Genomic DNA, 15,422 nt, shown 5'->3' on the forward strand with positions numbered 1-15,422 from the left:
GATTGATCTCATGCAAAAGGTAAAAGTTGAAAATGAAATACATGGTTATATTCTATTTCTTGTTTCTGGACAGACTGATATAGATAATAATGCACATTAGTCAACAATGTGCAGTTCCGAATTCCGATGTCAGAGCCTCTAGATTCTCACCATGAAAATCATTTGTCCATTAGCATACATATATTTAGGAAAATGTCTCTTTAACAATTTTTTTTTAATAATTTTTTGACAACGAATACGTAGTAATATATGATTGGTCTGTTTCAAATATTTTTTTAAATATAAATTCAAACAGACCAATAAAATAATGACACGTATCCTATTATTAAAAAGTTGTTAAAAAAGAGTTGTCAAAATATCATTATCCATATATTACGAGGCTTAGCACCATAGATATGGCTGTTTCATTCACACCTCTGCAAATGTCATTATCAATGCATCTTTACCCATTGGACAAACCAAACACATTTTAACTCTATTCAACTACCTAAAACTCATTAATAGCTTCCCATAATAAATCACAGAGATTAATGATGTATTAAACTTTTATAACTGTATTATTTTACCAAAATCATCAACCTTAATAATTTTTATACTGCAGTGTGGGACACCAAAATTATGTGAGTGGCAGCAGTGTTTTATATGCTGCATACATTGAGAAAAAAAAAGATGCTTCCTAGAAATTGAAGAACTGCAGCATGCATTATCTTTCAGTGGCCAATGTCTAAACCCCACAATAAATTCAAAGAGTGTCATATACAATGTCTCCTAGAGAACCGTTGCTGCAAACTCTAGCAGAGGTTTAGGGCCATGAGAGAATGTCAGTGAAGAGAGAAAACAGAAGGGCTATAAATTTACCTAGCTTCATGTCACACCAACTCACAGTGGCCCATTTTTTCTGTGCACTGCTGTAATAAATAAGCCATACTCATTTATATATATCTCTATATATGTATATAGTAAGTACAATTGGAAATAACAAGTATTGTTACATTAACTTCATGTATTATGAGTGTCGGATAAAAGTTTAACTAGGCAAAAATTTTGTTATAGGCTTCCAAGAGAAAAAGATTTTAGAAGATTTCCAAAAAAAGAGTTTCAAATTTTTTTTAAGATTGATTACTTTAGGTTTTCAAAAAATATCTCAAAAAGTTTTAAAAATAAATTTATAAAAAAAATTAAATAATTTTATGTAGACATTTTTGTGAATAGAAATTCACCTGCAGAAGAAGTCTTATTTAGTATCTAAGGAAAAGAAGAGTAACAAGTAGCTGGGTGGAAGAAAGAAGGGCGCTTCTTTCTACATTTCAAGGCCTTTTCCTTGTTCTTTTAAATTAACATTTTTGTTTCTCGTAGAAGTAATATAAAAAAATTAGGTAAAAATAATTATTGCTTATCAAATTATATTTAGGGTTAAATATTTTTTTAGTCCCTATATTTTGAAACGATTTTGGTTTTAGTTTCTCTTTTAAACTAAGGTACAATTTAGTTTTTTAATTTTAGAAAATTCTGGTTTTAGTCCTTTTTACCAAATTTTTTAACTTTATTTACTGTTTTAAACGCGCATTTCTCAGTTAACATTGAAACAAAAATGTGTCAAACAGTAGAAACAATCCAAATGCTATAATGAAACGTGCTTGAAACAGCAAATAAAGTGTTTCTCAATTAACATTGAAACAAAAATGTAAACAATCCAAATGCAATAATGAAACGTGTTTGAAACAACAAATAAAGTTAAAAAAAAATTGATAAAAAAGACTAAAATGAGAGTTTTCTAAAATTCAAAGACTAAACTAAAATCAAAATTGCCTCAAAGTATAAGGACTAAAAACATATTTAATCCTTATATTTATTATCATTTATTTTTAGCTGTATATTTATTGTTATGCATTTCCAATGTCATACACTTTCAAGTTTTTACTCTTGATATTTTATCTTTCTTCTTCTCATCGTTTATGTGCTTCTCGTGTATTGTGGTGGTAACTTTTCATCAGAAAAGTAAAACCTCTCACTTTGTTTTGTTCACTTTCATTACTTACCAACCCAATATTTGATTAATTCAACTCAATATACTCTTCATTAGCTTTGTAGCACCTTAATTTAAAAATAAATTCAGTGTTAGAAACTCTTATGTTTTTAGAGAAAAGGTAGAAATTGATTTTTTTTTATATTGTTGAAAAAAAAACTAAATACTTAACTTAGATTTTATTTCGTATTCATTTTAAAATAGTTGGGTTTTACAATAATATTTTATTTTAGAATATTTTTATCCATTATATTTTTTCAATATGATTGTATTTTTTATATTCTTAAAATGTTATATTAACTAATTTGATTTTAGTAACATAAAATCAGATAAAACAACATAAAGTTTAAATATTTTACTTGTGTATTTTAATAAATTATTATTAAAAAAATTCTTAAATAATAAATTATAAAGTTTTAGTTTAAATTCTTAAAAATATGCAAATATGTATTTTGTCTATAGTATTATGTTTTCTCACATGACCACCTTTGAAATAGTTTTAATTCAATTTATTAGATATTTCATTAAAAAAATACTAGATTAAGACTAAAACTTATTTTTTAAAATTAAGTAACATAAACTAACTTGTGATTGATCTGAGAACTGGCTAATTTATGTTTTAGTTGGTAGGGCAAAAGAAAAAGAAAACACTTAGATGACATGCTTATGCACATTGGCATGTGATTAATATAATAATTGATAGCCCATAATAGATCACTTTGTCCTCAAGTTACAAACCTCATCATATCCCACATATCTACATCTAAAAAAGAAAAATAAAAAAAAACAAAGCATGAGATTAATGGGAGCCAAACATAATTATCACCCCACAAGGTCATATTTATGAAATGAAAAACAATAATCTGTCACTGTCACTGTCTCAAATGTGATGATGTTGTAGCTGCAAGAGTCTAGAATATGCCCCTTCTGGTCTGCTAACAAGCTCTGCATGGCTACCTTGCTCCACAATGCGACCATCTTGAACCACTCCGATGCAATCGACCCCTCTGATGGTCGACAAACGGTGAGCCACAAGCACCGTGGTGCGACCCCTCATTAGCCTCTCCAAGGCCTCTTGTAGCACACACTCAGACTCAGCATCTAGGGCACTCGTGGCCTCGTCCAGAAGAAGAATCGTAGGGTCCTTGAGCACTGCCCTAGCAATGGCGATCCTTTGCTTCTGCCCTCCAGAAAGTTGCACCCCTCTCTCACCAACAGGTGTCTTATAACCCTCCGGCAAACCACTCACGAACCCATGCACGTTCGCTGCACGTGCAGCCTCTATCACCTCACTCTCACTTGCACCATCTTTTCCATATGCAATGTTCTCGAAAATGCTCGCTGCAAAAAGTGCTGGTTCTTGCTGCACCAACCCTATCTTCAGCCTCAGAGACTTCAGGTTCAACTTCCTTATGTCCTTCCCATCCACCATCACTTTCCCAGCAATAGGGTCGTAGAATCTCTCTATCAACGCAATCACAGAACTCTTCCCTGACCCACTTGCCCCCACAAGAGCCTGGCTCTGCCCTGCACGGATCCTCAGGCTCAAATCCTTGAACACCATCACATCAGGCCTCGAAGGGTATGCAAAATCAACATGCCTCAGCTCGATCTCCCCGCGAAGAGATTCCACCGGCTCGGCGTCGGGATCATCAGGGTCAATCCTCGTCGACCGATCAAGGATCGAGAACACCGACCCCACCGCCTCGCCGCCGCGGATTATCTCCGGCGCCAGGCTCACGGTTTCCGCCACTGAATTCGCCGTTATCACGAGGACCACAAACACTTTGATCACCTTTGAGAAGGTTGAAGCACCCTTGCTCACCAAATGTGCCCCGTACCATAGAATGAGAGCCTCGGAAGCATAGAGGGCAAGCTGAGAGAGACCGAACAAAAAGCCCGACGTGAGGCTCCGCCGCAGACTCTGGCGCTGAGGCACACGCAGCTCGTTGCAGAACACTGATAACATCTTGGTTTGAGCATTGAATGCTGCAACTGTTCTGATGTTGCTCACTCCCTCTCCTGCTATCATACTCGTCTTTGCATGAGCCTTGGCTGTGTCTCCAGCAAACCCTTTTAGAGATAATTGCTGCACAATCAAAAACACATACAGAAACATCCATTGTTAGCTAGCACTGAATCAAACACCGACATAGAGTCTTACGTAAACCAGTTATGTTCCTTCGACTTAATGAAGTCGTAGGAATATGTAGTTTAAAAATTATGTGGTAACAAGTTTTATTTTACGTGTCACTTGTGATTTTTTTTTTTTTAATTTCAAAAACATTCTACAAATACACTGAAAATGGGTGGCATTATAAGACTTATACAAACTAAAATTGGAATCTCTAAAGGTTTTGTCGATCGAAACAATCATCTACTTTTCTTATGTTTCTCTGCGAAACTTTTTGCATGAATAGTATTAAGAACAATTTGGTGGGGAATTTTCACACACCTTGAAGCTATGTCACTGGTTTTTGGCCTACTAAATCCATGCAAGGCATGAGGGTGTATCAAATACTAACTGTGAGTATAACGGTAAAACATTAATAATTGAAGACATGGTTCTGCCAAGATTGGAGGAAGGGATTTTGGTAATTTGAATAACTGCACTGTTCATTTTTGGTAAAAAGTTTCATCTGATGGAGAGAAAGAAGTCACCAAAATCCAGTGAAAAAGAACAAAAGGGCCAAAGTGGTGGGACCCAGAGAGGAGAGAGAATGTCCATGTTCATGCAGCATTACATTACATGGTCACCAACTACATTGAAAGACATTGATGGTTAATAAGGTACGTGTCCCTGATCAATCAGTCTATTTTCTTGCCCTGTGCCTATAGCATGCGCAGAACGCAGAATACTACCTTTAACAGTATTAATCAGAAGTGATTGTTACTCTTAGTTTGAAAATGATGTGTGTAAATGTGATGCTACTTTTTTTCAAATATTAATTAATGTGTCACTCTATGTACCTTATGTGTTGCAGAGGTGTAAGTGTGACAGATTTAACTGAAATTTTATGTAAAAATATGCTTAGCTTTAATTAAAAAAGTTAACCCGAGTGAAAGTAAAAAAAGTTGTACAAGATTACTTTTTAACTTAGCATGCTTTTGCGTGGGAATCATCAACACAAGAAGAGAAAGAAAACACAAACTCGTAACTACCTTTATGCTTTTGTATCGTCAAAAATTCGTGCAAATCATGCTTGTTTGATTGTTTCAATTTTTTTCTTCTTTTAAAATTGTTTAAAACATGAGTTTTCTAATACTCCCTTTGAAAATAAAAAAGAAAAATTATATAATAAAATATTTCAAGCATTAAAATATGTATTTAAACTATTTGTTTATTTTCTTCCAAATCTACCTTACCAAACAAAATATATTGGAGCATGATAGAGAAATGTGCACCAGAAAAGCAAGATAGAATAAAGAAAGTCCATGTGAAACTATCTCCAGAATCATTCACATGCATGCCCTAATTAAAGAACTGAGATGTTATCCATATACAGCTAAACCATCTACATATGCAGCAAGACCCAAATGGTCTCACGTGCATGGTCAAAAATCTCCAATGGCTTCAAAACCCAGATACAAAAATTTTTCACCCATTCATCCCCAGTAAGAATATATGAGTATGCACGTGTGAGTGAGAAAGATGAAGAACATTAGAAAAATAAAAATCATAACTTTAGAAAAATACCCTTCCCAAAATAAGTTTACAAACAACCCTTTAGACATTAGATATGCTCTGTGAAATCAAAATTTGAAATTAGTATTAAAATAGTACTGAAATATAAGTGGATGTACTTGAACAAAATACTATATATATAATATAAAAGACTATGTGTGAAGAAGGTCACATGCCTAGGACCTGAAAAAGACTGGGAACCGATCACGGGTGGAGGAGCTAAAAAATAAAAGTTCAGATTCCCAGACAAACTAAAAGGTTTGGGGTTTGTAGGAAATATATGAATAATAATAAAAGGAATGCAATGAAGTTTCCTCTTGCAGTGTCCCAAAAATATTGTTAAAAAAATACTCAAGCTCTGCAGGGATCTTCTGCCAATGAAGAGCTTGTGTTTTCTGTCTTATGATGAAATATTTCTTTATAAAGTATTATAATATTTCACAGCCAGCTGGCAGAAATACTCCACAATGATAATAATAGTATATTAATAAAGTACAGTGATTTTAATTCAATAAAGAAGGTTGAACAAGTGCAAGACCAGTCTCAGTGTGTGACATTGAAGTTGATGATCAGGTATGGAATCTGCATCCATAAAATAATTTTTTCTTTTCATGGCCATTATTAATACACCAATGTGTTATTTCACAGAAGTTAATGTACTGGACTTTGAAGGAAGCACGTGCACTGTTCAACTACGTGAGGAACTCTGCTGTTCTAACTTTTGTCGTCTAATGTAACCTTAGATGGGAAGTGAAGTTATATTTTGGGTGTAAAAGATATTAAAAAATGTAATAACTGTTTTGAATTTCGTTACTGATGTCATGTAATGTAATGTAACTTTTTACCATGTGGTATCTCTCCAACTCGTATATTTACAGTACTTTTCACTTGGAAAAAAACAACATATTTGATGCATGTTCTGTAAAACAGTAACTAGTTTGGAACATGAAAGAGAAAAATATGCTGGACACATTGAAAAAGATGTTTCCTAGAGATTGAAAAAAAATGCAGTATGCAGATTATCTAACACGGCCAAACACCAAACTGTAGAATAAATTGATATACAAATGTCTCCTTGAGAACCGTTGGCTGAAAGTCTAGCAGGGTTTAGGGCCATGAGAGGATGTCAGAGGGAGGAGAGAAAACAAAAGGGTCAGGAAAATTATCTAGCTTCATGTCATAGGGAACTGACAGGGGACCCTTTTCTGTGTAATGAATGAATAAGCCACACTAAGGTGAAGGCAGTGTAGTGTAGTGTAGTGTGGTGTGGTGCATTAGTTAGCCAGAAGAACAGTGATTTTTTGTTGTGATTTATTTATTAATATTCAGAAGTGGCAGGAAGAAGAGAGTATTGAAATTTGCAGAATCTCAATTATCAAACCCCATATCCCAAGCACCAAAATGGGGTGTGGTCTTGCCAGAAGACATGGGGCTAGTTGCTAGCTGGAGTCTTCAGAATCTGACTTTCCCATACCATACCATATGGTCAAAAATGTAAGACTCATTAGTCACTACTACCTCACAGCAAAAGCTGATACAAGCTTCTGTACACGTACCCTTCAAGAATCTAACTTGAATACGTAAAGGACCCCACACCCCCCCAACTCAGAAAAATGCAGTGCTGCTGTTGCACCATTAAGCCCTCTATCATCCACATGCATTATAATCGCTGTCATGGTTGAATTTGGGAACTTGGGCCCTATCTCTTCATGGAGTACTTCACTATGTTATTTCCATTTTAAAGGGTTGGTATTTTTCCTGGAGTTCTTCAATTTGAAGATGGATTTCACTCTGTTAACCTATATGATTTTCAGTGTTAACTAATTTACTGTAAAAATTATGGAAGTGAAAGTCTAGAGTTTTTAACCCTGCTAAGTTTTGAAATTCTGGATTAAAGTTTTGTCCTTTTGTGCACCCTTTTCCCTCCATTAGTTGTCAATTTAAAGTACAATTTCACTATGTTAAAAAGGGAGGTTTTGATGGCCATTATTAATGAGATTTTATGGTCCAATATGAGTTATTATTTCCCAGAAGTTAATGCACTGGACTTGGAAGGAACACGTGCACAGTTCCACTTTGTGTGGCTCTTTGTTGTTTTAGCTTTTGTCGTGTAATGCCAGCTTGTGTGTGAAGCTAGATTCTCAGTGTAAAAGGGTAACTGTAAGGTAATGAATTTTGGGTAAAAATCTAGAGTAACCCCCTGGTCCCACCACTATATATAGTCTAAGGTCAACACATGCAGATAACAAGAAGACAAGTTTGTAAGTTCACTAACTTAAACAATTTCTTCTACTCTTGGGTGAAGAAAAGTAGTATAAAATCTTTGCATCAGAACTTGGATCTAATTTTGTATTGCATATAATATAATGTAGTCATGATAATTGAGTTTACCTGAGCAAAGTTGGCTAGCACAAGGAGAGGGAAGGTTGCCAAGATGAGCAAGGAAACCCTCCATTCCACTATGAAGGCAACTATAAAAGAAGTAAGGAGAGATGTCATGTTCTGCAGAATCACTGATATCCTCTCAGCAATTGCAGACTTCACATCAGCGGCATCAGTGGCAAGGCGAGCTGCAACAAGGCTTGAGTTGTGCTCCTCCTCATCGAACCATCCAACTTCATTCCTCAAAATAGCTAACCAAGTACAAACACCAAAAATTTAGAGAATCTCACTCAAACAAACACACACCAACACATGAAATAAACCATACCGGCAAGCATCATTCTTCTGACCCTTGTGGTGAGGTTTTCTCCCATGATACTAAAGAAGTAATGCTGTATCAAGTATGCACCAACTGCATAGAGACCGGCACCAATGTAAATGAAGACATACTCCTTAGTCTTCCTCTCCATGGAAGCATAATTTCTGAAGTAAAAGACCTCAATCATGTTGCTCATAACAATAGCAAAAGTAGGGCCAATGAATCCAGAAAGAACAGAACCGACAGCTCCCATGATTGAGTAAGGCCACTCCGGAGCATTCAACTTGAGCAACCTGAAGAAATATCCATCTGGAGCAGGATTTTTCTTATCTGTTTCAGCATTTGATATCATCTCAATACGGCCATCTGCACCAGTGCTGTACTGGTAGCTCAAGTTCCTCAGGCTGCCAGACCTGAGACTCAGGGACTTTGTTGACAATGAATGGCTCAGCCGCGACGACCGAGTCCGGCGAGTTGATGGGTTGGAGAAGTCTCTATTTCCAACCATTTCTTGGAACCGAATGAGTGAAGCATATGTGCCTGCCTTGGCAATGAGTTCTTCATGTGTGCCTGTCTCAACAACTTGTCCTTGTTGTATAACTGCAATGGTATCAACATTCCTTATGGTTGATAGACGATGTGCCACAACCACAGTTGTTCTTCCAACCATGAGCCTGTCTAGTGCCTCTTGAACTATGCTTTCAGACCCTGCATCAAGAGCACTAGTTGCTTCATCTAATAGAAGGATCTTTGGGTTCTTCAACATGGCTCTGGCAATTGCAATTCTCTGCTTTTGGCCCCCAGATAATTGAACTCCTCGCTCTCCCACCTGGTCAAAACAGAACACATTTTTATTAACAAACCCTTGTCTAGAACTAAATGATCAACTTTACGTACCCCACAAAAATTATTACAACTTATTTATGCTTGAAAATTATCAGTATTTTAAACCTGAGTGTTATAACCATTAGGAAGCAAGGTGATAAAACTATGAGCATTTGCAGCAGAAGTAGCAGCTTCCACTTCAGCCATAGTTGCATCAGCTTTTCCATAGAGTATGTTCTCTAGAATTGTAGTTGCAAAGAGTGCAGGCTCTTGATTCACCAATCCAATTTGATCACGCAACCATTTTAGTTGCAGAGTCTTAATGTCCACATTATCCAGCAGAACCTGACCTGCTTGGCCATTTCAAAGAGATCAACATAAATGTAAATCCAAGACTCCAAAGTTCAAAATTTCAATGCACTATGATATTTCATGTGCTCTCAAAACCTTCCTAACATAGAACTGTCATGGTAGTACAAAATATTTTCTACTTCCAAGAGAGTTGAAAGTGTTCAGTTACCTTCATTTGGATCATAGAACCTTTCTATCAAGGAAACGACTGTGCTCTTTCCAGATCCACTGCCACCAACAACCGCAACAGTTTTTCCAGCAGGGAAAAAGATTGAGAAACTGCGAAAGATAAACACATCCGGCCTCGAAGGGTAGCTGAAAGTAACATCTTTAAATTCAATGTTGCCATTAACCTCAGCTAGGCACTTTCCTTCTGATGGATCTTCCACTATGGTGGGTTTCTGTTTGATGATCTCCATCAATTTGTATCCCGCTGCTTTGCCTTTGCTGAAAGCACCCAAATTGGAAAAGGACTGTCCCAAACTCCTGTTGAAGTAAACCAACATGTCATGATCACATGAATGGTGTCATTACAAGTTAACACAGAATCATCAAAAGTTACTAAAATTAAGCCCTCACATGCCACCAACTATCGCTGAGAAAATAGCCGTGAATGCCTTGCCTCCATCTGTTTGTCCATTCCTGATGAAAACTCCAGCATACCAGAAAACCAGTGCCCACGACATGCATGCTATTCCATATGTGCATCCTAGGCCTAAACCTTTGGCCATTCCTGCCTTGTATCCAAGTTTCAGAGTGTTTTGTATTGCATCAGAATAAGAATTCAGTGCCTTGCTCTCCCCAACATAAGAGTAAACAGTTCTAACTTGAGCAATGGCCTGTTCAAATTGCACATAATGAAGACCAATTAGTCCCTACATTAATCTGTCACTCTTCTTTTTTTTTCAATGGAGCCCATTTTTGAGCCAATGATTATGGAAATCAATGTGAAGGACAGATCTAAACAATCAAAAAAGAAGAAGCAATTTTAGGTAAAACATAATTTCGTTTCATGTACTTATTTTTAAGCAAGGACCATAGTTGGCATTAGAGCGACACAAGACCACAATCATCATCACCATGCTTTTTGATTATTTTTCTCACAAAAGAGAAAAGCTAGCTAGGAACTTTCATGAGTGCTCCACACGACAAGACATCATTTTCACACTAAACAGCCACTGAACATCAAATAAGGCGCAAATTCATATGAAAGAAGAGCATGCGCTCCATCTACTCAAAAAAGTAGGAGGATCAAAATTCAAAAAGCTTTTGAACAACCCCATAAAAAACATACAGGAAAAAAAACCACAAACAAAAGGTACAGAAAAGAATAGAACAAAAACAGAACACAACCAACTCAGCCTAGCCAAGCATTTTCTTTTCTTTTGATCAACATTTGATCTTTTGTTTTTACCATAAGAAGAAAGGTGTGCAACACATCCATCCATCCACACGACATGTTCAAGTTCTTTAACCTACAATTAACCTCACCTGCTCAGCTATTATTCCTGCATTTGCATAAGATTCTCGACTCTTTGATGTGAGGCCAGTGAGTGTGTAAGCATACAATCCACCAGCAAAAGCAATCCCGGGAATCACTGCAACACTCAGAAGTGCGAGCCTCCATGCTGACACAAAACCAACCACCAGACCCGCCAGAAACGTTGATAGATAGTGTATGAAATTCCCCACCTAAACAATCACAAAACGTTAAACCAACAAACATAAAACTACAAAACTCATGAAAAAGCAGCAACATCAACCATGTGACTGAACCCCCGTGCATGTTAGCACCCTAACATGTGCCACCTTGTTCCATCATCATCTATGGACCCACTTTGGTGGATATCAATCAACAACCCCCGGAAGTTCATGGTTTCTATACGTTCTTTTTTTGTACCTTGAAGGAATTGCAACATCTGCTATGTGACTAAACGCGGCGCAAGTTAAACAATGTTTTGCTAACGTGCACCACTTTGTTCTATGATTTTGTATGGACCCCACTTAAATGGATATCAATCAACCACCTAGAAGGCCACGGTTTTTTCTATTTGTTCTATCTTTTATACCATCAGCTATGTCAATTCATCCCTGCGCACGTTAAAGTGAGTTTTGTTAACCTGCGCCACTTTGTTCCATGATCATGTGTGACCCCACTTACCAATGGATATGAATCAACTACCCCTTAAGGCCAAGGTTTCTACTTGTGCCTTTTTTTCATACCATGAAGGTAAAAAATACACAAAGATGGCAAATTCAAAGCACCTTCTCGCTTATAGCATCTTGAACTAGTAGTGTATCTGTGGAGACACTGAAAACAATATCTCCTGTTCTTGCATCCGTGTCAAAGAACCCAACGTCCTGTTTAAGCACTGCTTCCAAGTACTTCTTTCTCAGTGTGCTCACTTGTCTCTCCCCAGTGTACATCCAGCATGCAATTTCTGGTTGGAAAGAAAAAATTATCACCCAAAAATTAAGAAACAGTACTAAGTTTTTGATTTTTACTTTTTTTTTTTCTATAGTGTTACAAATTTGATGCATGGTACAATAGAAGAGGTTGAACTATTAATTAAGGTAATGGAAATGTGTACCAATCATTAATGGTAAAAAAGAGCTACATGATAAAGATGAGAATGGAGTGATAGATAATGTTAGGCAGGAAAATCTGATGTGGTGAGATTGACAAGTGAAGGGAGAAAAAGACGAGTGTGTTTTGTTGACACAGCACGTGGGATCGATGTGAAGTGGCTGGGGGCTGGAACAACAACAGTCACACACGAAGTCTTAGAAGTAATGGTCCAATAAGTGTGATCGATCTTGTTCACAGGTTAGGACCAACAAAACAGAGAGAAAGAGAAAGCAGAAGAAAGAAAGGTTTATATTTTCTGAGAGGAAAAGAAAGAAGATGAACATACCTGCATAGGATGATATGCAAACCACAAGGCCAAGGTACACGAAATAGAGAGCATACTGCAATCATGATCATGAGAAAAAAAGCAAAGAAGAGAAAAAAAAAATTAGATCTTGGATCTGAGATGGTGTTGCCAGTAAGAAATATGGGTGTTATTGAGAATTTGGACATCAATCAATAATTGAACTGAATAACCTTTGATACTTCTTCTGTCATTTTCTTCAAGTCCATTTGGTTTTTGCCAAAACCATTAACCATTTCACCAAAGAGCAGGAAGAAAACTGGCATTGAGGAACCATGAACAATGGCTCCTAAGCTGCCGGAGACCATGAGCATCCAATCACACTTGTCAGCAAATGAGAAGAGCTTGTAAAAAGGCAAAGTCTGCTCTTTCTTCTTCTCTGCCTCTGGCAATGCTTTGGGCTCAGCGGCATCAGCCATGAGAGCAAGTGACAGAAAAACACAGCTTCTGGGAAGGGGAGAACAAAAGGGTGGAATCAAAATAGGATTTTTAGAGTGACTCGTGGTTCAATGCCATGAACAAGGAGATCTAGGCCTAGTGGAGTGTGTAATGTGACTTTTTTCTGGACATTGAATGAAGGAGATCTGAACCAACAACAACCCCTTTTGCAATATACTCTCTTTTTTGCAGTGTCAATATCCTTTTGGTTCTGCAAGTTTGGTTTGGTAGAGTGAGCAAAGAAGTTGAGAGAGAGAGAAAGAGAGAGTGTGTGTGTATGTTTTGTTGGACAGTGGTCAAAGGAAGTTGAGAGAACAAGAGTTTGGGAAGAGAGAGATATGTGAAGTGTGGTTTTATAGAGTGAGTGGTTTGGTTTAACTGTGGTTGTGAATTGGAATGTATGACAATGAATCACAGTTTGGTTGATAAAGCCACAAAGATAAAGGAATCCAGTGAATAGTGTTATGGGGTTTTGTGCACTGTCTGGATTTTACTACTTTTCTTTCATTGGTGAAAAATCACACATTTTAATACAAAGGGTAGATGTTAATTCATACTAATAAGTTTTTAAATTTTCAATGTGCATATAGTCAAATTAGCAACTTCGACATCATTTATGGTATAGTAGCAATAGTATTTAATAAGTAAATAAAAAATAATAATAGAATTTGATCCTTATCTTTCTAATTATGTTTACCCTTGAAACAATATATTATTATGTAAAATTCAGAACAAAATAGTTAATTATAGGATAGATTAGTAAAAAAAAAATCATTTTTTCATTGAGGTGAAAACATCACTCGGTTTATATTTTTCTTTGGAATACTTCATTAACCTCATTTCATGTAAAGTTTAAAAAAAAATCAAGTTGATGGTTGTTTATCTCTTTCAATCCAATAATTTTTTTTAATAAATTTTTATGTATTAATAAAAAATATTATCAAGGACAAGTCGATTAGATAGAATGTCATTATTTTTTATTGAAATTTTGTAGGTGTCAAGTGGAAATTGTTTTCATCACTACTATGTGCCAAAACAATTTTATTTTTAAAAAAATAATATTATTATTTTGTAGTAAGAGAAAACAAAGTAATCATGTGAAAATATTTCCATTTTTGTGCAGTGTTATGGGATTTTCTGCAGTGTCTGGTTTTTACTTAGTAGTACTACACTACTAATGTTCTTTCATTGGTAAAAAATTGAAAATTTTAATACGAGGTCATAGGTGTAATTCACTAATAATTATCTTTTGAAATTTTGAAAATGTATGGAATAAACTTAGCAACTTCAACATTTATGGTATAGTAGCAATAGGTTAAATAAGTAAATAAATAAAAAATAACAATGACAGAATTTTATCTTATATTTCTAATAATGTTAACACTTAAAATTGTTGCCAGAACAAAATACTCAACTTTATGATAGATTAGTGAAAAAATAATAAATTAATTTTTCTTTCAGGCTCATGCTAAGTTTTCTTTTTTAAAAAAATCAAATTGATGGTTATTTAGTTTTTTCAATCCAATAAAAATTTTTTAGAATAAATATTCATATTAATAAAAAAAGTATTATTAAAGACAAGTCAATTAGATAGAATATTGTAATGTTATTTTATTATTGAAATTTTGTAGTTGTCAAGTCAAATTTGATTTCATCCCTACTATGTGACAAAACAATTTTATTTTTTAAAAAAAAATAATAACTCTTCTTTGTACTAAGAGAAAACAAAGTAATAATATGAAAATATTTCCATGTAATTCAACCTTCTTTTTTATAACCATTCAAACAATTGAAATAACTATTTTCTTTTTTTTCCTTCTATTCATTCAAACAATAATTCTTGTTTATTTTATATTTTTTTCATTTTTATTTAATTCTTTTAAAAAAAATAGTTAAAATCGATATAATTTTTTTTTTGTCGTAACAACTGTTCACATTCTTGTATGAATAAATTTAGTACAAATAAAACATAAATTTAACTGAGAGTTAATGCAATTAAAAGTTTTTGTTATTTGTATCCTAGGTCATAGCTGTTATCCAATTAAAATTTAATGCAATTAAAATTAAAATTCTTTGTCAGCATTTGTTCATTCCCTTAGCTTATGGAGTTTCATTCAAAACAAAATTTAAATTGAGTTAGAAACTAATACTAATTTTTAATACACCTTTCATCTTATTGGCTAAATTAGTTTCAGTTAAAATTACTCACTAATAACTTTTAAAAAAATTAAAAAAATAATAATCAAAGTAACTAACTTCAATTTGGTGATATATATATATATATATATATATATATATATATATATATATATATATATAGCTAAGTTAAGCTATTTATTCTACATATAAATAAAATTATACTATATAATTTAAAATATAGTATCTAATCAATATTTATAATTTATTTAATAGACATAATTTTTAATAAAATTATTTTTCTGTTCTATTTGGGCTAATTCCACT

General features: G+C 34.7%; 1 protein-coding gene across 1 annotated transcript; it reads right to left on the reverse strand.

The window, feature by feature from the left end:
• Positions 1 to 2,682: 2,682 nt before the first annotated feature.
• LOC106770176 (ABC transporter B family member 19) lies at positions 2,683 to 13,346 on the reverse strand. The gene is made up of 10 exons (XM_014656002.2): positions 12,695 to 13,346; positions 12,504 to 12,558; positions 11,854 to 12,029; positions 11,080 to 11,280; positions 10,168 to 10,427; positions 9,758 to 10,074; positions 9,364 to 9,587; positions 8,422 to 9,241; positions 8,103 to 8,344; positions 2,683 to 4,115 (listed from the first exon to the last, which is right to left on the reverse strand). Exons 1-10 carry the CDS (start codon positions 12,938 to 12,940, stop codon positions 2,907 to 2,909), a joined length of 3,750 nt encoding a protein of 1,249 aa, XP_014511488.1. The 5' UTR covers positions 12,941 to 13,346; the 3' UTR covers positions 2,683 to 2,906.
• Positions 13,347 to 15,422: the final 2,076 nt, after the last annotated feature.

This window comes from Vigna radiata, chromosome 1, assembly GCF_000741045.1.
Source record: "Vigna radiata var. radiata cultivar VC1973A chromosome 1, Vradiata_ver6, whole genome shotgun sequence".
Lineage (NCBI taxonomy): Eukaryota > Viridiplantae > Streptophyta > Magnoliopsida > Fabales > Fabaceae > Vigna > Vigna radiata.